At 44.9% G+C, this 23,141-nt stretch overlaps 1 protein-coding gene and 1 pseudogene across 7 annotated transcripts in view; both read left to right on the forward strand.

The window, feature by feature from the left end:
* The window catches only part of LOC116628068 (VPS35 endosomal protein sorting factor-like), a 113,915-nt gene that overhangs the window by 15,691 nt on the left and 75,083 nt on the right, over positions 1 to 23,141 (forward strand). For 5 of the 7 annotated variants that reach the window (XM_032398133.1, XM_032398134.1, XM_032398135.1 and 2 more), the window contains 4 exons: positions 2,940 to 3,068; positions 10,287 to 10,371; positions 17,003 to 17,062; positions 22,736 to 22,832. In XM_032398133.1, coding sequence (XP_032254024.1) covers positions 2,940 to 3,068; positions 10,287 to 10,371; positions 17,003 to 17,062; positions 22,736 to 22,832 — 371 coding nt within the window. Of the gene's footprint in view, positions 1 to 2,939; positions 3,069 to 6,564; positions 7,013 to 7,105; positions 7,221 to 10,286; positions 10,372 to 17,002; positions 17,063 to 22,735; positions 22,833 to 23,141 lie in introns of those variants that run through there. The other 2 variants (XM_032398138.1, XM_032398139.1) reach the window with 2 other exon arrangements.
* On the forward strand, positions 18,205 to 18,331 carry LOC116628077 (annotated as a pseudogene).

Below are 23,141 nucleotides of genomic sequence, written 5' to 3' on the forward strand. Positions count from 1 at the left end.
GCAGGAACTGCCTTGGGCTGGTTTTCTGAAGGCGTCTTGTCGCTGTGATGCCCGAGCAGACCCAGGTCATGTGGGGACAGGGTCTAACTGGAAAAGCCAGCTGGAGCCACCTCCCTGGGAAGCGCCTTGCACAGGAAAAAGATCATACCTGGTGCAGAGGCCTCTGCTGACTTGCTGTGGCTCACGAATCTTTCAGAAAACCTGCTTTTAGAGAACACGACTCATTTGCAAACTCTTAAGACTTGATGAATTTCACATGTAAATCTAGTTTTTTGTTTTTGTTTTTAATACCACCTGATAACTGAGGGTCCACATTCCTGCATTTAACCAGGGCATGCGCCGTCCAGGTTATACAGTCCTTCCTGTCCCGATTCTCTTATGAACACTACAGGCCTGGCCCCTGGAGGCAGGGGAGTTTGCGTCCCCTGGGATGTCATTTAGAGAGGCCACCTAGCGTCCTGAGTAAGAGACTCGGGAGCCAGACTGCCTGAGTTTGAATCTCGGCTCTACCGTTTGGCAATTCCAGGATTTGGAGCAAGGGGCCTAACAGCTCTGTGCCTCAGTTTGCTTGTCTGTAAAATGGGGGATGCTGCATCGTACTTGCCTCTTTGGGTTGTTTGAGGAATGAAATAAGTTAATGCATATGAAGTGCTTGGACCAACACCCAGTGCGTGCTGTGTGCTCTTGTTAGTTGCTGTCAGCACCGGCTTAACCTGAGTCTGGAGGCCTTACCTAGCTCAACTGCCGATGAGCAGAGTGCCCTTGGGTGTTCCCTTTTCCTATATCTGCATCCCTAACTAGAACATGGGCATAAAGAGTATAGTTGTGTGGACCCAATGGTAATGCTTTGAAATCCACAAAGGGCCTTGTGATGGCAGGTGCCATCGCTCTGTCCTGCATCTTGCCCCTCAGTTCAGGGTCCTTCCAGCTCTGAGACCAGAGCTTTTGGGTGCTCAGCAAAGTCTATTCGCTCACCCTCTTATTTCCCAATTCAGAAAGGACACGTTTTGAATTAGGGTGCCCGGGAGCCTCGGTCTGCATGTCCTCAGCCAACCTTGGCTAGCAGGAGAGAAATTGCTGAGCATTTGCATCGAAGCTCTTCAATCCAGGTGTCACCTGAGCTGGCTTCAGTTGCAAATGGGGCCTCTGTTGAAGGATACAAGGCCACTACCTGAGCCCAAGGGCATGGTGGCCTGGAACCAGGAGTTACAGAATCACCCAGACACCTAGCCAGCCACCCTCTGCCCTTCTCGGTTCTCTGTAGCATCCTGTCACTGACTCTATACTTGTTGTCCCCCCCCACCACCAAGATTGATTTTCTTGCTGCTCCCTGCTCTAAGCAGCAGATGGCTGCCCCCTGGCTTCCAGGCAAACATCGCTTATTAGTCAGGGCAAGGCTGGGTTGTACTGTGCTAACAAATGAACCTCCTAGATCGTAACACAAGTTTATTTCTTCATCACATTACTCATCCGGTGAAGGTGACAGACACACCACCATCTTGAGATGCTGCCATCTCAACAGATGGCTTCCAGGGTCATCACCGCAGAGCTGAAAAAGGGTTACTTCTCACCGCCTCAGCCCAGAAGGTACACGTGCCACTGTGCTCACAGCCCGTTGGCCCAAATTAGTCACGTGGCTCTTCCTACTGCAAAGGGACAAGGAGGGCAGTTCAGGGATCTGTTGGGATCAGTCCAAATTTCCTGAACCTTCTGCTTGTATTTCTTTAGTAAAGAGTTCTTTGCTTTGGATTCCAGGGAACATTGATAGAAAAAAGATTTAGTTCATGGTCTCGTGTGGGTTAATAGGACTCTCACTCCTGTGAGCTTTGTAAATAAATAGCACTTAACAAGAGCCAAGGATTAATGAGCAGGTACCATGTGCCAAAGGCTCTGCTAAATCTTTACATTCATAGTTTATTTCATCCCTGTGATGATCTTGCTTTCCTTCTGCCACAGCTTTTTGTTGTGGTCGGCTCTCTGTCCTGAAGGCACTCCCCACGATCTAGTTAACAGCCCCCACCACCCACTTTCGCCATTGTCCAGTAATACCTGCACACCCCTGAGTGTTTGGCTCAAGCATCCCTTCCTCCAGGAAATGATTCTTTTTTTTTTTTTTTTAAGATTTTATTTATTTGACAGAGAGCGACAGCACAAGCAGGGGGAGCTGTAGAGGGAGAGGGAGAAGCAGGCTCTCTGCTGAGCAGGGAGCCCGACTCGGGGCTCAATCCCAGGACTCTGAGATCATGACCGGAGCTGAAGGCAGATACTTAACCGACTGAGCCACCCAGGCGCCTCAGGAAACCATTCTCGACCACCAGTCTAGAGTCCGTTCCTTCGTTACTATATTTCTTCCATTCTGAGATAAACCTTTCCCCCCACATTTGAATATCCCTGAAACTGGGCTGCGTCTCTCAATTAGTGCATGTCTGTGGTTGGCATTTTTTTTTCTAACTTAGTGGTACACAAAGAATTGTGCTTCCTAGAATGGGCACCTCAGATTCAGTGAACTATGATGTAGGTTTTCATAGAATTGTTTCCTCTGGAGCATTTATCTCTGTTTATATTAATATCTATCTCATCTTCTGTATATGAAACTCCGTTAGTGCAGAAATAATGTCTTTTTGCTCATCTTTGTGTCTCGGGCATCTGGTGTCCCCTGCTTGGCACACAGTGGTTCCCAATGATTATCTGAATCATTGAGCTGAGGGCTGACTTAGGTCTGACTTGCTCCAAGGTCAGTCTGAGTGCCTGCGCTCTGCTTGTTTTTGCAGAAAACTCAAAGAACCTCTCCAGTCACAAGACGAAACTATCAGTTGTGGTTGGGAGTATGAGAAAAACTTAGAGACCGAAGCTCAGCCAATACTCAGTATTGTTCACAGGGTGGTGGCCAAATGTTATTTTTCTTTTTGTGCTTATACCTTCCTACTTTCTGCCCATAGGGATCCCAAAAGGAACTGTTGAATTTGACTCAACAGGATTATGTGAACCGCATCGAGGAGCTCAACCAGTCGCTGAAGGACGCCTGGGCCTCGGACCAGAAAGTGAAGGCTCTAAAAATAGTCATCCAGGTCAGGTCTAGTGATTTTTTTTTTTTTCCTTTCCCCAGAATTTCCTATGTAAAACTCCTTTATAGGTAATTAAGGTTTTTCATAGGCCTGCCTTCAGGGTCTTACCCTACTTTTTTGCATCTGTTCCATTTTCACATACTTCCTTTGAAAGGCCCTGATGATGAATCTGTGTTTTTATGAGATACCTAATCCCAGGGCCACCATGTACAGCTGCACAGGTTGTATACTGCACAATTCCAGGACCTTCAGCTTGGATTACAGAATTAATGATTTCCCCTGGAATGTGCAGTTTGTTGGCCCTGATACATCCACTGACACATTTATGGTTTGTACAAACTAAAGATTGACCAACTGTCTTGGGTTCCTTGATCAGATTTCCTTTGTATTTTGGGGACTTATGGTTGTGTGTCCCTGGTATGTGCATTTTTGGCTCATATTCTGCATAATTATGTGACAAAACATGTTGATAGTGTTAGACGAGGTACATTTGTTGAATCCTTTGTTGACGAATTTGTTGATCCATGACAGCTCTTGGATCACAAGATCAAGTTCTGTAAGGAAAAGAGCTTATTCAGTTTCTTGACCCTTCAGGTCATTGTGTTTTGGCAAAACGTGCTCAGAAGTACACTGTAAAAGGACTCGTGTGCATTATGATTTTCAGAGCAGAGTTCACAAAGAATTTCTGAACAGCATTTTAGTTCAGAAATATAGTCCTGTTCTTGTTCAATGTCATGGCAGTGTGACATTTGTTTTCTCACCTGTTGATTTGGAGAGAGGGATAGAGTCTGGCAGTCTTGACACTGGGTAGTTGAAGTCTTTTAAGATGACACTTCGTATAGCAGGTGCTTTTTTTTTTTTTTGGTGTTTTATGGCAGAGGCAAACCTGAATTCATTTCCCTTCAATCACTGTTGTTAGTTTACAAAGTAAATACTCCCGAAGAAGAGTCCTCTCATCCTGGATACACGTGATGAGGTTGCTTACTGAGAGGCTCAAGTAAGAAAATATTAAACTAACAAGCGCTTCTTCAAAGTATTTTTATTGGCAACATCTCCCCATAAAGGACTGGAGTGTAGAGAACTTGATGTCCGAGAGCTTTTACATCTGGAGATTTGATTCGTGTCTTCTCAAAGAAAAAAACTGTGGAAGTGTTTCATTAACTTCACATCTGGTTAATAGTAACTGTTTTACTTTCGATACTTTAAAGGCTGCTTCTTTAACCAAAAAAGAGAATCAAGGGGGGGGGGGCAGAGTACGGAGAAATGAGCACAGTTCACTTTATTTGCTCTGCAGTAAGGTATTCCGTTGTGTGGTGGATTTATTGAAATGTATTTCAGTGATTTTTTAGTAAGTTACTTAATTATTATCCAATTCAGTTTTAGAGCATGTTCCTTTTAAGATTTTATTTATTTATTTGACAGAGAGAGACACAGCGAGAGAGGGAACGCAAGTAGGGGGAGAGGGAGAAGCAGGCTTCCTGCGGAGCAGGGAGCCAGATGCGGGGCTCGATCCCACCACCCTGGGATCATGACCTGAGCCGAAGGCAGACGCTTAACGACTGCCAGGTGCCTGTAGAGCATGTTCTTACCCCTTCCCCCAAATTCCCTCAAGCCTGTTTGCAGTCAGACCCTGACACTTCCAGCCCCAGGAAACCACTGATCTGCTTTCTGACTATAAATTCGCCTTTCCTGGACATTTCATAGGGATCATTCAACGTGTAATCTTTTGCCTCTGGATTCTTTCACTTGGCATAATATGTTTGAGGTTTGTCCGTGTTGCAGTATCAGTACTTTGTATCTTTTTACTGCTGAGTAGTATGCCATTGAATGGAGAACCACATCTTACTCATCCATTAACAAGTTGATGATGGACACGGAGGTCATTTCCACTCTGGCTAGTAATGAACGATGCCGCCATGAACATTTGCGTACGAGTCTTCATGTGGACGCGGGCTTTCGTTCTCTCGGGTAGATTCCTAGGAGTAGAATTGCTGAGTCCCATGATAAGGGAATGTGTAACTTTTTGAGAAATGGCCACAGCATTTTGCGTTTGCATCCCCACCAGCCAGGTGTGAGGGTTCCAGTTCCTCTGTTTTCCGACGCTCGCGTTACTGTCTGTCACTTCGATTACAGTCACCCTAGTGGATTTGAAGCGGTATCTCATGGGTGGTTTTAATTTGCAATCCCTGGCAACTGATAAGGTCAAGCTTCTTTTCATATGCTCATTGGCCATTTTTATATCTTTGTTAGTGAAAGATTTAATACGACTTGCCCATTTTAAAAAATCACATTATGTTCTTGTTACTTTTTTTTTTTAAAGATTTTTATTTTTTGAGAGAGAGAGAGAATGATAGAGAGCATGAGAGGGAGGAGGGTCAGAGGGAGAGGCAGACTCCCTGCTGAGCAGGGAGCCTGATGCGGGACTCAATCCAGGGATTCCAGGATCATGACCTGAGCCGAAGGCAGTTGCTTAACCCACTGAGCCACCCAGGTGCCCCTCTTGTTATGTTTTGACAATTCTTTATGCTCAATGCAAGTTCCTTATCAAGTATCTGATCTACAAGGATGGTCTCCTAGTCTGTGGCTTGTGTTCATTTTCATAATAGTGTCTTTTGGAGTGGAGGAGTTTTTAGTTTTAGCGAAATTCGATCTATCAACTATCTCTTTTGGCTCATGATTTTGGAGTGGTAGCTAATAACTCTTAACCCAAGGTCATGAGAATTTTGTCCTTTGTTTCCTTCTAGAAACTTTTTTTTTTTTTAGGATTTTATTTTTAAGTAATCTCTACACCCATTGTGGGGCTCAAACTCCTAATCCCAAGATCGAGAGTCACATGCTCTACCGACTGAGCCAGCCAGGTGCCCCTCTTCTAGAAGTTTTATAATTTTAGCTCGTACATCTAGGTTTATGGTCCATTTTGAAGTGATTTTTGTGTCTAGTCTAAGGGTCTAGATTTATTTGTTTCGCATGTGGATATCTGGTTGTTTTAGCAATATTTGTTGAAAGGCTGTCTTTTCCCTATTGAATTATTTTGGCACCTTTTTTAAAGTTACCTGACCATAAATGTAGGGGTTTATTTCTGGACTCTTAAGTCAATTCCATAATATCTGTGTAAGTCTGTCCTCATGTTAGTACCACACTGTCTTGATTACCATATTTTTATGGAAGTTTTTTTTTTTAAGATTTATTTTACTTCAGAGAGAGTGCACATTGCGCGTGCGTGAGTGTGCAAGTGCAGTGGGGAGGGGTAAAGGGAAAGGGAGAGAGAGAATCTTAAGAAGACTCCGTGCTGGGGCACCTGGGTGGCTTAGTCGGTGAAGCGTCTGCCTTCAGCTCAGGTTATGATCCTGGGGTCCTGGGATCGAGCCCCGCGTCAGGCTCCCTGCTCCACGGGGAGCCTGCTTCTCCCTCTCCTTCTGCCTGCTTGTGTGCTCTTTCTGTCAAATACATAAATAAAATCTTAAAAAAAAAAAAAAAAAAGCTGAGCGGAGAGCCTGACACGAGGCTCAATCTCACAACCCTGAGATCAGGACCTGAGCCAAAACCAAGAATTAGATGCTTAACCGACTGTGCCAAAGGTGCCCCTATGGTAAATTTTGAAACTGGTTAGTGTAAGTCTTTTAACTCGGTTCTTTTTTTTTTTTTTGTCCCACAAAATTATTTTGGCTATCCTGGGTCCTTTGCAATTCTATGTGATTTTTAGTATCTGCCTATTTCTACCTGCCCTGTCCTCATCCCCCGCCCCCAAACTGGGATTTTGATGGGGATTGTGTTGACTTTGTAGGTCAGTTAGAGAGATTTGCCATCTTAACAGTAGTGAGTCTCCTGATGCATAAAATATGCATCATTCTTTCTGTTGATGGGCATCTGGTTTTTCCTTTTTTCTTCTTTGTTATGGACGATGTTGCCGAGATCACTCCTGGACGAGTCTGCTGGCCTCTCTGGAGGTGAGGACCCATAGCTGAGAGTGGAATTGCTCGGGTGCTAGGCATGTGCCTCTGGAGCTTGACCGGGCAATGCCGGATTGCTTTCCCTCGCAGCTGTGCCCCTGCGCACTCCTAGCAGCAGTCGGGCTGTGTGAGTCTGTGCTGTTGAGCGGCCTCACAACATCTGGTATGAGCGGACTTTCTGTTCATCATTTTTCCAATTTAGGAGGTAATAAAATCATATTGTATTGTGGTTTTAATTTGCAATTCTCTGATTATAATAAGATTGAGCCTCTTTTCACATGTTTATTGGCCGCTGGGGTTTCCTTCTCTGTAAAGTGGCTTTGGTTGTTGCTTCTTGCTCATTTTTTCTGTTAATGGTGTTTGTATTTTTCTTATTTTTAAGATTTTTTTCCATGTATCCTTGGTAGTAATTGTCTTGATTAGTCTGCTTGCTTGCTTCTTTTGATCCATCTTCCTTTCTTGGTTTGTGGCTTTAGGTTATGTTTTACTGTATCCTTTTGTTTTGGCTATTTAATATATGTGTATGTATATAAATATATATATATATCCAATACTTATATGTATATATATGTTGAATTCTAGAAACTGCCTAGTGTCCTTGTAGAATGTTGCTAATTGGAAAAAATGAAAAACACCCTTTTAGTATTTTTCCAGCAGTGCTAATCAGTTCCATAGCAAGTATTTCAGGCAGAGTAATTTATCAGTCAGCCATTCAGGAAGTGTCTGCCATGGTGCTTCTCCACCTGGGCTGCACATCAGAATCCCTTGGGAGCTTTAAAAATGTCCTGAGTCTGAGCTGCACCCCAGACCAGCTTGCTCAGAATCTCTGGGAGTGGGACCCAGGTGCCGTTATTTTTAAAAGCTCCCCAGACGATTCCAGAGCTGAGAACACATGGGCTGTGGGATGCTCAGTCCGTTTGGAGTACGCTGAGGATTGTGGATATCACGGACCCAGTGTGTCCTGGGTTCCAGTGCCTCTGTCATCTGGAGTCCTTGTCAAAAATACTGATTCCCTGGCACCTCAGCTGGAGGTTTTCACCAGTAGGTTTGGCGTGGAGCCAGGGAATCTTTTTTTTTTTATGGTAGGTTCTGTGCCCAGCGTGGAGCCCAGCACAAGGCTCCAGCTCACAACCCTGAGATCAAGAGTCGGACACTTAACCGACTGAGCCACCCAGGTGCCCCGAGAATCTGTAATTTTAACACACACCCTAGGAAGCCTGATTTTTATTTAGGAAACTGCACCAAGGCTTTAAAAATCTGGCATCTTCAAAATAGTGATTTAAAGGGGAACTTCATTTTAGGACCTGATTACGACTTTAACCGTGGACCTAAAAAAAAAAATTCCACTTCCTGTTCTCTTGTGTAAAATGTATGTTCCGTGATACCAGCTTGGGAGAAAAATCAGTACACAGATGTTGGGAAGCCCCAGCTGTGTTTAATTTGAAATCTTCTGTTTGAATTCTGTCTTCTCATCTCACCACTGGGCAGTAACTCCTCTCTGAGGGGCTCTGGGTAGGAACTCAGGAGACGTCACATCCCTAGGAACCAAGGGCTGTGTATTGTAAACAGTCTCTAGGATTCAGAGTTGTTTGCTTTTTCCAAGCCCTGAAATCTCATGGGGCAGTTGTTGAAGTTGGAGCTCACATAAAGGGCATATGAAGAACACAAAGCAAGGCATCCGGAAATGGATTTCTACGAACGTCCAAATGCCACGTTTGGTGTCAACACCATTGTTTTAACAGCTTACGTTCCCCTCACCCTTCTGCCCCCCACACCCCCCTGCATAACATTTGGCTGTAAGAGGATGTTTCACAAAACAGAAATGTTGTTTGCCTTTAGGCTGTAATGCTAAGGAGAAACTTTGTGATTTTAACAATTTAGAAATTGGGTCACAATGCCAAACGGAAAACCCGTATCAGCCTGCGTCTTGATATGACAGACATTATTTCCATTCTTTGCACTTTGGAAATGCGTATTAACGAACTCTTTCTATCTTTTAAGTGACATATTTGTATCTAAAGGTCAAGCATCGGAATGATAGAAGTTGGCAAATTATTTAGTTCCTTGTGCTGACTTTTGAATTCATAAAGATTTCAGGGCATTAAGTTTTGTTCTCCAAAGAAGAAACAGGTTTTTTGTTTCTGATCATAAAAGATGACTTAATCTGGGGTGTTTAGGGCCACGTTGTGTGGCTGTAGTCTTCCATTAAGCGTTCTGAACGTGTTGGGGTGCCTGGGTGGCTCAGTCGGTAGGGCGTCCAACTCATGATTTCACCTCAGGTCATGATCACAGGGTCCTGGGATTGAGCACCATGTTGGGCTCCATGCTGAGCATGGAGCCTGCTTGGGATTCTCTCTCTCCTTCTCCCTCTGCCCCTCCTGGCTCACACTGTCACTCTCTCTCTCTCAAAAAAATAAAAAAAGATCCGAACATGTCAGTGGCCCTTTGGTGTGAGCGATACAGGCGTAGGGATTGAGCGAAACGTTCCCAGTGTTGCATATCATAGTTGCAGGGAAACGTGTGCTCTTTGAAGCTTGTCATGTTTCCTTTTAGAGGGAAATTTGGAAGTGAGGATAAATAATAGATGCTATGGGGATAAAACGTACAGCATAGGGAATATAGTCAGTGCTATTGTGATAATGTTTTATGGTGACAGATGGTAGCTACACTTGTGAGCATAGCATAACGTATAAAGTTGTCTAATGCTGTGTTGTACACCTGAAACTAACATTGTGTGTCAACTATACTTCAATTAAAAAAAAAAAATAGATGCTCAATTAAGAAACCCTGGAGATGTACTTACAGGGTCATTTCATAGAAAAGAATGTTGAAGAAGCAAGACCATCCTGAGATAAACCAGAGGAAGCCGTGCTGAAAAGCAGTTGGAACAAAGCTGGAGTCATTTGTGAGGACATTGGGAGAGGTGTCGTTGACCTCTCTTGGTGACTTTGATGCCGACCCTCGTTCAGTGTATAAGCAAAGACCCTTCTGGATAAGAGTCCTCAGTCCTGTGGCTTTCTTGGAGGGATGTGATGGAGTCCTTCTATAAGAGGTTCTGTAGTGAGCAGTCTGCCCCCCCCCCCACACTTGTCAAAGGGACAGTGGTTTTGCTTCTCATTATGTTTCCAGTGTCTGGCATGGGGCTTGGCACATGGAAAGCACCTGTGCTTGTTTGTAGAAATTAATTTTCCAGGCCTGGAGCATTGCAACGAAGTCAGACACGACACAGTGAATTTCCTTTTCTCTTCTCTTTTTTTTTTTTTTTTTTTAGTGTTCAAAGCTTCTTTCAGACACAAGCGTTATTCAGTTCTACCCAAGCAAATTTGTCCTTATCACCGACATACTTGATACATTTGGTAAGTACTAGTCCTGTTCATCTTCAATCTAGGAAATACTTTTTTTTTTTTTTTTGCCAGAAGTTGGGTGGTAGTGTTGCTTTAATTTCTGTTGTGGTTTAAGTAGTTGGGTGAAACATGAGGGAGACTAAACGACCGCCCTGCCCCCGCTCATTAACAAGGGTGCCGTTTTTAGAGAATCCTAAATGACCTGTTTTCTAACCTTCTGAAAGGCTAGTGAAGCAAGCAGGTGAAGCATGGGGGAGCTGGGGAGCACACATCCGGTCTAAACCAGCTCCCGTCCCTTGACATGTCACGGTGCCTGGAACTCACTTTGTCAGAACCGAACTTGGCCTCTCTTCCCAGCACCTGCAGTGGGTTTCTGTCCCAGGGAATGATAGGACCATGTGCCCTGTGCCCAAGCTGGAAATGTGAGAATCTTCTCCCCTGCGCCCCATGTCCAGTCCATCACCAGGTTCTTCGGTCTCCTGGGTCTCCCTCCACTTTGTCCGTTTTTATCTGTCTTCACTGAACACTGTAGTCCAAGCCACAGTCCTCTCCTGCCTGGACTGATTACGACCGCTCTTGTGAGGTTTCCTGCCATGTCACGGCTGCCCCTTGTCCCATGCTCCCCCCATCAGGCAGAATGGTCTAGACTGAAGAGAAGAACCTGGGGCCCCTCTGGAGACACAGGAGACTTTTGTGCTCTTTGGTGGTCATCAGTGGCCAGAGCATCAAGCCATGCAGCCCTCTAAACTCTATATGATGTTCAGCGGCAACGTTCTCCCCAAGAACTAGCAGACAGAATCATCTTCTGAGAGCCCAACACCTAGCAGATCAGAACAAAGACGTTTGCTTTCTTGCCAAGGAGGGACCAGCGGACTCCGAACCCAGCAAGTCTCATCTGAAGTCCATAGAAAAATCTAATATGGCGGAAAACAAAATATCAAGCAGAGACCCCCATTTGCTTCACAGGAGACTGGGGTCTGAGTGTATTAGCTAGAACAAATGATATAAAAAAGGTCCAACTCCTACTAATCTTGGGAAAAGCGGGTATTTATTGGCTTATGTTGAAAAGTCCAGGAGTAGTTTCTGGATTCAGGAACTCAAACAGTGTGTTGGTATTTTCTGGTACTTGCCTTTGGGGTCTCCTCGTTCTCAAACTCTGCAAGGTGTTCTCCACTTGTATCAGTTCTTCTGCCAGTAGTCCCAGGACAAGGGAAGAGCTTCTTTCTTCCAAGCCTACAACAAAAAGTCCCAGAATTCTGTCTCTTTGGCCTGGTTGGATCACAAGTCAGTTTCTGAGTCATTTGTGGTATCTGGTGGGATGAATTAGCAGATTATCCAGCCCCGGGTCACCCCACAGAAGAAAGGTGGTGATGTTGCCAGAAGAAAGGGGGGTGGGAGCTAACTGGACCCCAAGAAGAGATGGCCTGGCTGAGTGATGGCCAATCAGGGTCAGGTGGCCCGGGCACTCTACTGAGTGCCAAGGATGTATCAGCAAGAAGAGACAAAAATCCTCACTTTTGGGGGCTTATGTTCTGGTAAAAGGGGATTTACAAAACAAGTAAGTAAACCCAATTGTATGTTAGATGATGATCAGCACTGTGGAGGGAAAAAACAAAACAGAGGAGGGTAAGGGGTGGAGGAGACTGTGGTTTTAGATAAGGTGGTCATAGGAGGCCCTGCTGAGATGTTGCTATTTGAGCAAGTGCTTGAAGGAGAGGAGAGATGAGCCGCATGCCCTCTGGGGGAGGGAGAGTGCAGCCACGTTAGGCCGAGGACAGCGGGTGCAAAGTCCCTGGGGTAGGAGCGTGCCTGGCAGGTTTGAAGAGGCTGGGGTGGCTGGAGGGGGTGTGCAGGGTGGTGGCTCAGCAGCTGACATGGCTGGAGGTCCTGGTGGGCCTTGAGGGCCATTGGAAGGACTTGGGCTTTTACGCTGAGGACATAAGGAACCACTGAGAGTGTTAAGGTGAGCAGGGATGTGATGATTTAAGTTTTATTGGCTGCTTGTTGAGACTGTCGGGCGGAGGTGGGTCAGGGAGCGTGGCTAGCACTTCAAGTGGGAGGCTGGGGAGATGGCAGAGATGGAGAAAATGAATGGATTTGCAGAATGGATGGGTGAGTTAGGCTCTCAGAATAGATACCCAGTCATACGCCCTTCGGGCCTTGACTTGTCCTCATGCGCAGCTTGCCTTCAGCAGCGAGGACATCAGTCAGGGAGAGAGGTCCGTGGTTGTGTCTGGTTCTCCTGACAGTTCTGTTTCTCATGGTGGGTTAACACACCAGCCTTCTGGTTTCCCTAACCTGCCTCCTGCAAGTTTCTTCTGCATGAGTCAGCATTCTGAGTGAGACTAGCACGGGGACGCCGATGGATTGGCTTCTAACCTACAAGCCTGGCCAGATCCGGGCATTAACCTTGTGAGAATTTTGGGCAGCCGTTCCGTCAGCCTCTGGTGGCGGCATCCCAGTGCCCTCCTTTGGCAAGCCGGGATATGATGCACATGCCTGTTTTTGCCCTATCCCAGAGATTAGCTGGGCTGAGAATTGGTAACAGCAGTGATAAACCCTCAACAAATAATGTCCTTGGGCCTGACTCTGTTCTGGGTGCTTTAGAGATATTACATCACGTTGTCTTCATCACAACCTGTGAGGTGGGGTCTCTAATGACTCCATGTCACAGGTGAGGGGCCCAAGGCACAGAGAAGTAAATAGCTCGCCCAGGGTCGCAAGGTGGGCAGTGAGCGGCAGGGCTGGGAGTCTGAGTTTTCTCTGTAGTCAAAGACCTGTTTCGTTTCTCTTGTATTTGGCTCACGGGGGGAATGTTGCTCTCCATGAAAATTACAAATGTGTGTACATTTGACCCTGGCAACTTCACCCCTGGGAATTCATCCCATTTGTGATAGCGGAACCCTGGAAACAACCCAAGTGGCCATCACTAGGGGACCATTTAAATAAATGACGGTCCATCTGTACCCCGGAGCATAGGAAGCCCACAAGAAAGAGTGAGGGTGTGCTCTGCATTCCGGCGTGGAGAGATCTCTGGGGTATATATGTCGTCACGTGAAAAAATCAAGATGCAGAACAGCTGTAGAGTATGTTCTGTTTTGTGTAAGAAAGGAGGAGAAATTAGAATACTTGTTCACATTCCCTTTTATTTGCCTGAAGAAACATTTAGAAGGATGTCCAAGAAATTCAATAGCAGTGGGAGTCCTCAGAGGCCGGCGGGGGCCGTGGGGTGGATGGGGATGGGCCAGAGAGAAACTTGCCTCATCCTTCTACAGCCTTTTTAAAATTTCGAATCAGAGGAATGTTTTTCTTTTTTGAAACCGAACATTCAAATGAGGTACCGGCCTTCGACGTCATTCTCCTTCCTCCACATCTCACTCAAGCGTGAGGACCATGGATTTAGACAAGCACCACGGGTCTCGGAGCTAAAACTTGCCTTGGGCATGGGAATCTCTAAAAACAGTGACAAGCCCCCCTCTTCCCTCTAAACCAGTGGTCCCCAACCTTGGCTAAACACTCGAAGCACCCGGGGCACCTGAAAATAGGCTGCCCTTGTCAGGACCTGTTGTGATTAGTATTCCTCAGGATTGTGAGGCAGCCTGCATCTGCAGGTGCTCAAGGAGACTGTTGTGCTTTGCCCGGAACAAAATGTTTTCACCTTTCACAAAACGGGCGGGAGTCTGCCTTGCTTGGGTGGAAGTTCGGAGCGCCATGATGCAGCTTGTGTGCATTGTCCTAATGGTGCTCTGTAGGGAGGTGCTTGACCGTAGGTGGGCTGGTGTTTAGTGGTTGACAGGACTGACCGAAGGTGGGAGCATCTTGCTGGGCAGGGTTGTGGGACACGGCCCTGAGCATGTGCAGATGGGAAGATGCATGCTGGACTTCGAGGGGGATTTCACCGGAGGCACCGAGCACAGAGCTGGGCTCTGGAGTCTCTCGGCCCACGTCCCATGCCTGTGTGTCCTGTTCCAGAGTCGTGTGCATCCGACCAAGAAACACTTGGTTTCTTCCCCTGTAAAATGGGCATAATAGATCCTGCCTCTGGGGATTTCTGGAGGGAATTAAGAGAATAGGAAGCATATAACGTTTTTCCTCTTCTAAGAGTTTGCTGGCTGGATCATATGAGTAAGCAACTTTGAAAGTACCTGGTGCAAAGTTAGTGCTCAGAGAATTATTTATCTATTTTAGTGTTCTTGATTTGTAAGACAGTCGGGAAAGGAAATAAATCTAGGATCAGGTATTATTTCTCAAGACTGTTGTCCACTAACCTAACAAAGGAAAAAAAAATACTCACCAAACTCGTTTGGCCAAAAATGATTTTGTAGTTGAAGGCCCCTTAGCATATGAAGGTACACTATACACGTTGTGGTTTTAGAGGGATGGCAGGCTTTTTGTGGAGCAAGTAAAGGCGTTTTGTGCTCTTAAGTCTGGTCTATGTACCATAGGAGGTGAGAGGTGACCAGCATGGCTTGCTGTGTGATGGCCCACGGTAAAAATTATATGCAGTCCCAGTGCTGTGTTCTGTGGTCCTCAAGAGGAGGCCCATCATGGCCCCAGATGTGGCTGCCACGGGAGCCCATGGCCGCAGGTAAGGAAAGCACTTCCGGCCAGGAGGGAAAAGGCAGGTGGCTTTGAGAACTGGGGTTTATTCCCTGAGGCTTCCTGGGAGCTTCTCAATTGAACTGATGGTGTAGAGCAGGGGTTTTCATCCTCGGCTGCCCACCTGGGGAGCTTTAAAAACACTCCCAATGGTCAAGCTGGACCCCAGATCATTTCTGTCAGAACCTTTGGGGACAGACAGACACCAGCCTATTTTCAGGCGCCCCGGGTGCTTCGAGTGTTTAGCCGAGGTTGGGGACCACTGGTTTAGAGGGAAGAGGGGGGGCTTGTCACTGTTTTTAGAGATTCCCATGCCCAAGGCAAGTTTTAGCTCCGAGACCCATGGTGCTTGTCTAAATCCATGGTCCTCACGCTTGAGTGTAGACAAGAATTCCCTAGCTAAGGTTATTCAAAATTCATATTCCTAGTCCTCACCCTCCAAAATACTATTTTTCACTAGCTCTGAGGTGGGCCCCAGGAATGTGCCTTTTCAACAGGTTTCTTCATGTGATTGTAACGTAAGTAGTCCACACTGGGAGAGGCACCTAGATGGCTTCCTGCCCTTCGTCCTAGCCTTGTGTCATTTCTTGGTGAAGTCATTTGACTTCACGTTCTTAGAACTTCCTGTCTCTTTTTCCATGTGAGGACCGGTTGTGTGCTTCTTTGCTTCCCCGAATGATGGGGTTATGGGGAAAAAAAAAATAACGCAAGAGCTCAGGGAAATACTTTTGACATTAAAGGTGATTTGGAAGGCTCCAGGAAAGGAATAGAACTATAATTTTTATCCCTTTGATGTTGATAGTATTTTCTAAAATAACACAGAATAAATAAAACTTTTAGTCCTAGATTAAAGGGTGGTTTGTGGCCGAAGTCTACCCTGCCCACTTGTTTTTGTAAGTCAAGTTTTATTATTGTTATTGGAACACGACCGACCACATCCATTTGCTTATACATTGTCTGTGATTGCTTTTGAGCTACAGTAGCAGATTTGAGTCTTTGCAGCAGTGACCTATGACCCACATCACCTAAAATATGTTTGTTTATGCATCTAGCAAATACTGAGCGTCCACGGTGTGCCAGGCACTGATCTTAGTACTGGGGATATATCCGTGAGCAAAACAGACCCAAATTTCTACCCTGTAGCACTTGCTAGTTGAATCTCAAATTTCGATGCTTCTGGGCACCAGGCAGATCACATAAATGAGTGCCCCAGACCGTTGCTGAGAGACAGCATGGTGGAAGCTGGGACAAACTGGGTGGTATATATGCCATTTGAAGAGTCAGCTACTAATTTGTCGTAGCTCATTGTTTTTTTTTGTTTTTTTTTTTAAAGAGACTTTTCTAAGATTTATTTATTTGAGAGCACAAGCAGGGGGAGCAGCAGGCAGAGGGAGAGGGAGAAGCAGGCTCCCCGCTGAGCAGGGAGCCCGATGCGGGCTCGATCCCAGGACCCTGGGATCACGACCTGAGCTGAAAGCAGATGCTTAACTGACCGAGCCACCAGGCGCCCCTGTCATAGCTCATTTTTATCCTGTAGGGATATGGGCCATTTTTGGCACATCATTTGTGAAGAAGCAGGAAATCGGGTTTTTCACATGAACGAAAGTTTTTAACCTGTTGGCAACTAATTAAAAAAAAAATGTTAAAGCACTTTGTGGGCCTTTGTGTTGTGGGCCAAACAAAATGGATCCCTGGCTGGATTCCACCCACAGGCTGCCCATCTGCAGCCTCTGGCTTAGAAGCACAACATGGATGATTTGCTGATGAGTGAATGGAGGTGCCTAAGGTCCCCTTGGCCCTAAGTTTCCCTCTCTAAGGGGAGAAGGATGACTTCCCTGCCTTCGCAGAAAGTAAAAGTCCCTGCGCTTTATTAAAAACAGAAACAAAAGAAACGCGGCTTAAATTTGTCCCACTAGGTGGCAGCATACCATCACAAGTTAAAGTGCTCTGGGCCACGCCGGCTCTGTCCCTAATTAACAAACGTTTATTTAGTGTTCACTCCTGAAGAGCGGGATGCTAACACCATCTGTCCTTTTCTCCCCAGGAAAGCTCGTGTATGAGCGCATCTTCTCCATGTGTGTGGATAACCGCAGCGTCTTACCAGGTAATGTCAGAGCTGTTCTACTGGTTTCGTTCTGCCCTGGAGTTGTGATTAGTATGGTTTCTATCAAGTCAGGATTTATGGAGACTCAGTAAGATTTATTTTGTTTTTGGTGTGTTAAAAGTAGAAGAAACACCTTTGCAGATTTCTGATCGTCTCAGTTTTCTAAAAAAAACATTAGAAGGTTTTCAAATGGACTGGCTAAGAATTTGGGCAAGTACTTGGAATCCAGGAAAATAAAAAGATACTGCAACTAGATTCAGCTGACCTTTTATACCAACTTAAATTCCTCCACTGCCTGACATTTTTTTCCTGTATCTCTCTCCTGAGAAGCAAATAGCAGAAACCAACTTTATATATACTAGAGAACAATGTCAAAGAAATCGATAACAGATACTTTGCATTTACAGTCTGTGCTTAAGTGATGTGTGCATTAAATTTATTGCCAATCCATTTTAAATTCTCAGGGGGTTAAAATGGGACAGCTTGATTATGAATCTGTTGTAACATAAATGGTGACGATTTGTCTGGCAACATGGAACTCTCAGCAGCGGCTTCTCTTACCTCTTGTCCCTCCTTTCAAGTTTCTAGAGCTGCTGTAAGGAAACGTTCTCATCCATACAAGTTACCACAACAAGCTTGCTCCCACTGCTCCTGTTCTCAGCCAAATGATGGCATCGGCAACCGTAACCCATAATTGACCTGTTCACTTATTCATTAATTCTTTCATCCATCTCTGTATCTGTTATTTTAAAAACGATTTAATACAGCTATTTCTCAGAGACAGGACTCCACCGACCTTTTGGGCTGGAAGAGTCATCTGGCGTCAGATGAGCAAACCCATGGGGGACGAGCCAAGGACTTGCCTTCGGCCCTGTCACCAGCTAGTGGGAGCCTTGCTCTTAAGCTGGATCTGTGCCGTCCAACATGGCGGCCAACATGGGTCATGTGGGGCACTTGAGATCTGGCCAGTCCAAATGGAGGGTGTGCTGTGTGTATAAAAATACATCGGATTCAGAGACTTAATAGAAACAAAAGACCATGAAGTATCTCACCGATGATTTTTAAAATTGATTGCATGTTGAAATGACATTTTGGGTGAATTGGGTTAAATAAGGCATTTTATTAAAATTTCACTTGTTTTAAGCTTTGCGCAGTGGCAGTATCGTAGCCAATGAGGTTTATCCGAGGCGCGATTATTGCTAATTAAAATTTCACTTGTTTCAGTCTCTTTGAACGTGGCTCACGTGGTATTTCTATTGGTTGGTGCTGCTCTAGATCCTCCCCTACACCACATCACATCCGTGATGTTATTAACCGCTCCTCGCATGTTCTAAGGCATCTCAAGATTGGGAGGCAGTGAGCCTGGAGAGGTAGGCAGAGGCCAGCTTGAGTGCAAAGGCCTTCTCTGTCAGCTTTAAGGATTTGGGAAGTCTAGGTGCACCTATTTAATTTAAACTTGCCAACTTGTGTGCCATACAAGTAAGCAGCAGTAAATGCTCGTCTATAAGCAGAATTAAACCCAAATAGGTGTTTTTTGTGGCTACAACAGTATTCTTTTTATTTTTAAGTAATCTCTACACCCAATATGGGTCTTGAACTCCTAACCCTAAGATCAAGAGTCGCATGCTCCACTGACTGAGCCAGCCAGGTGCCCCTACAACAGCATTTTTCCCCAAAAATATTTATTTACTTTAGAGAGGGCAGCAGAGGGAGGGGAAGAGGGAGAGAGAGAGAGAGAGTGCGAGAATCTCAAGCAGACTCCCCACTGAGCACAGAACCTGACTTGGGGCTTGATCTCATGACCCTGAGATCGTGACCTGAGCCGAAGTCAAGAGCCACCCAGGCGCCCCTCCAACAGCATTTTTTAACATGCTTTTTAATACACAGTCTGCTACTTCATATTGTTGTACACCTAACCACATAAGAATATTTGTTACCTGTCTAACCCCCAGAGGCCTTTGAGATTATATCTACTGCAGTGATTTTCCTTCCTCCCAATTTTCACTAAGGATACAAATAATATTTTAGAGCCAATTAAGGAAAAATTACTAACAACCTCCTATCTAAACTATAAAAGTTCAAGATAAAAGACTATTTTCGTATTCATTTCCAGAGCTTGTCTAAATTTATTAATTAGCACTTTGATCACGGAAACTCTTCCTTCCCCAAAATACCTTTTTTTTTTTTTTTTTTTTTTTACCTCGAGCGATGCAAATCAGGCTTTTGTTCTTCTTGAAAATAATTTAATTTTTTTTTCTTTCAGTGAAAATCTTCATCTGCACGTAGTGTTCTCTGGTTCCAAGAACCTGAGAGGGAAAAGGGCAAATTTCTTTCAAAAATGTCAGTGATTTGGGGGATGTCTCCTTAACAATAATTATGAAGAAAGCTTTTGAAATTGACTGTGTGGAATTCTGCCTAAAGAGATTATGTACAGAGAGGAATCTGGTGGCATGTGTACTCATTCTTTCCAGTTGAATCAAGTTCTGACTGGTGAATTTAATTTTTGAGCCCTTCACCTTCAGGAATTTGAACTGAGGCATGCATACCTATTTTATGAGTTTAGAAGGATACCGGTGTCCTTTGGGGTCATGGAAAGTACATACTACTGTATGTGGTAGTTTTTCCCTACCATTTCTTAATCCAGCCTATGTGTGGAGAGACCATCTACTCTAAGTGATAAAGTAACTTTATTTCCATCTTGGGAGAAAGAACTTGGGTTTGTCGTGTTGCGGTTGTCGTCAACTGTGGGCATTCCCATCTTCGGTTTTTCCCTGTGGCTGATGTAGGCTGCATCTGGATAAGCAGTGTCCTTAACTGACCTGGCCTTTGAGGCGCGTACTAAGATGACATCCCTATATGCGCTGTTATGTAAAGAGACCTCTCGCTCATAGGGTAGAGACTTGGCAGAGGAAAGAGAGCTAGACTCACTGGTCTCCTCCCTCCTCCTAAAATATCCACAGAAGTTCAGGGTTGAAAAAAGAAGCACCGTAAAAGAAAAATAAGTGGGAATAGAAGGAAGAATCTTTGCTTTTTGTTACGTTGAAGTCTCCGAATTAATTTCCACATTCTGAATTCATTCTCCGTGTAAGCAGCCTAAGTGCTGAGGTATAAATCATGTCATGTAAGGCCATTGCTCTGCCCAGAACCCTTCAGGGAGTTTCTGTTGCACCTAGAAAAACTGTCCAGCTCCTTGCCAAGGCTACAGCCCTCTATGACTTGGTGTGCAGTGCCTGCTTCTCTCCTTCCTGCTTACCCCATTGGCTTGCTTTTCCTCTTCTTTGACCAGAGATAATATCTACCTCAGGACCTTTGCACTTGATGTTTCCTCTTCCTGGAATACATTTCCTCCACATCTAAGTATGGCTGGCTCCTTTTTGCAATTCAGGGCTCAGCTCAAATGCCACCTCTGCCAGAGTCTTCGGGGACCACCCTGTCTAATGAAAATGCACCCCCAAAGTCACTGTCTAATCTAATACTTAGTTTTATATCTTTCATAGTGTTGGCTATTACTGGATATTACCTGATTTGTTTGCTGGCTTGCTTATTCTTTTTGCTGTTTATTATGTTTTTCCCTCTGCTGGAATATAAGCTTCATGAGGACAGGGTCTGTCTTGTGTATTATTATCTCTTCAGAGCCTAGAATACTACTTTTAGTTGGTTCTTAAAACATTTGTGTTGAGCAAATGAAGTACATCTTACATAGGCAGGTAAGATTTACTTTGCTACAAGATTTTAATTAGTTAATTTTTTAGTTTTTGAGTAAGCTCTACGCCCATCATGGGGCTTCAACTCACGAACCCAAGATGAAGAGTTGCGTGCTCTACTGACCGAGTCAGCCAGGTGCCCCACTTTGCTACAGGATTTTAAAGTCCTCCCTTAACATGGTTTTCTCTTAAATGATCTCTTGAGCTGGAAGGAAAGCCTGAAGCGTTTGTATTGGCATGTGCAGGTTATTGTATAGCTTGCAGGCGATGTGGACACCCAGGACAGCTTGCCTTTCTGTGTCCCCGGGGTCTCCCACGTCTAACCATGGGCTTCAGCAGATAAGGCTCTTGTCAGGGCTGGTGGGTTATAGCTTACAGTGATGCCAGCTCTCTTCTGAATCTCCATTCTCTCATCGGTAGAGTGAGGGGTTTTATTAGATGATCTCAGAGACTTATTTTTGCTTTTGGGTTTCAGGTCCCATGATTCAGTCCTATGAAGGGAAATTAATCCCACCCGTCCTTTTTCCACAAGGCACGATTGACAAATGAATTTAAGAATAACCCTTATCTTTTCCTGTCTGGATCTCTTGGAACTTGGGAAAAAAAAAAATTACTTTTAAGTGCACGGGTTTAGGGCAGGAAATGGGAAATGGTAGTTTCCCTTCCCTTTGGAACTGGCAAGTGAATAGTTCTTGAATGAATGAAGCGCATTCCATAACATCCAAAAATAGATAAATACTTGAGATTGCAATTCCAAAATATCTGCAATTGTGATTAGTGACTGTTCTCTGCTAGGAAGTACCTGGAGGTTTAACTTTTTGCTGATTGCTTTGGAATTTCGATCACCTTAATTGTGTGCCACCAAGTTGCAGAAAGCAGAATCAGGGATGAAAAATGACTCTGTGCACAACAAAGATGAGGACAGCAAGCTAGAATTCGTTTGTTGTCTTCTAAAGCGATTAACTTCTCCCTTTTTGATTTTTTTTTTTTTAATTTTAAGTAAACTGTGCCACACGTGGGGCTCGAACTCATGACCCTGCGATCAAGAGTTGCATGCTCTACTGACTGAGCCAGTCAGGCGCCCTGCTTTGTGATTGAATGCCAGAAGTATAAAGCACATCCATCGGTGGGGTGGGAATCTAATATGTGGAAATGATTTAGAAGAAATCATTTCTATGCGAGAGTTCCACAATGGCCTTGTTGGTGATGAGTTTGGGGGGGGGGTGTTGATTGTTGTTCTCATTGTTCCATACGCTCTTCCATTCCTTATTAAGATGCCTGTCAAGACCAGGCTTGGGTGCCGGGGCCAGAAAACTCAGAATAACAATGAAAAGGTCAGGGCTGGTGGGGCAGCCAGCCTAGGGCCAGGGATCCTGACTTCTGTCCTATTGCTCTCACAATTCAAGGTCGGTGATTCTGGTTCCAGCATCATGTCCAGCTGGGTTGAATTGCAGCTCTGACCTTTGCTTGCTGTGTGCCCTAACTACCTCTGTGCCTTGGTCTCTGCATCTGTCAGAGTAAAGTAAAGCTCAGGTCATGATCTCAGGGTCATTGAGCCCTGGAATTGAGCCCTGCGTTGAGCTGCCCACTCAGCAGGGAGTCTGCTCCTCCCTCTCCTTTTCCCTCTGCCCCTCCCTGTCCCCCCTCCCCCGCTCATGCTCTCTCTCGCCCACTCTCTCTCTCTCTCTAATAAATAAATAAAATTAAAAAAAAAAAAAAGTATGTACTGTGGAGGGATGTTGTGGGGATGAGGTGACTTGATGTCTATAAAGCACTCTGAGCAGCACTTGGAAAGCCTCGTATGTAAGCTTTCACTGTCACCAGTTGTTTCCTAATAATATTAATACTTGGAAGGAAAGACCTAGAAGAACTGGGGAGGCCACCCCTTCTTGTCCATTGTAACGTTCTCCTATCTCAGGACCCGTAGCAGCTATAACAGATCCTGATGGGTATTGTTTTTGTATTTCAGATCACTTCTCTCCAGAGAATGTAAATGACACGGCCAAAGAAACATGCTTAAATTGGTTTTTCAAGATTGCTTCCATCAGGGAACTCATTCCAAGATTGTATCCTTTTTTCTTTTGGTCTGATGATTTTAAAGATAGGCTGAAAGAGTTGCACCATTAATGGAAGCCATGTAATGGGATGCCCTGAAATTCCTGTTGAAAATTTGGTCCTGTTACGGTTGCTAGCTTGAAAATCCAGGGCCAGCCGCATTGTCAAAGCCTTTGGACTCCTCTCTCCCCAAATAGTGTTCTGTTTTCTTTCTTTGAATATGATGCCATGTACCAGACTTTTGTTTCCTAGAGGAACATTCCCACATTAATTCTCTCAATTAAAATGCTTCATTTTTATGTGTTTTCTCTGGTTCCAAA

The sequence above is a fragment of the Phoca vitulina genome, unplaced genomic scaffold (genome assembly GCF_004348235.1).
Source record: "Phoca vitulina isolate PV1807 unplaced genomic scaffold, GSC_HSeal_1.0 scaffold110, whole genome shotgun sequence".
NCBI lineage: Eukaryota > Metazoa > Chordata > Mammalia > Carnivora > Phocidae > Phoca > Phoca vitulina.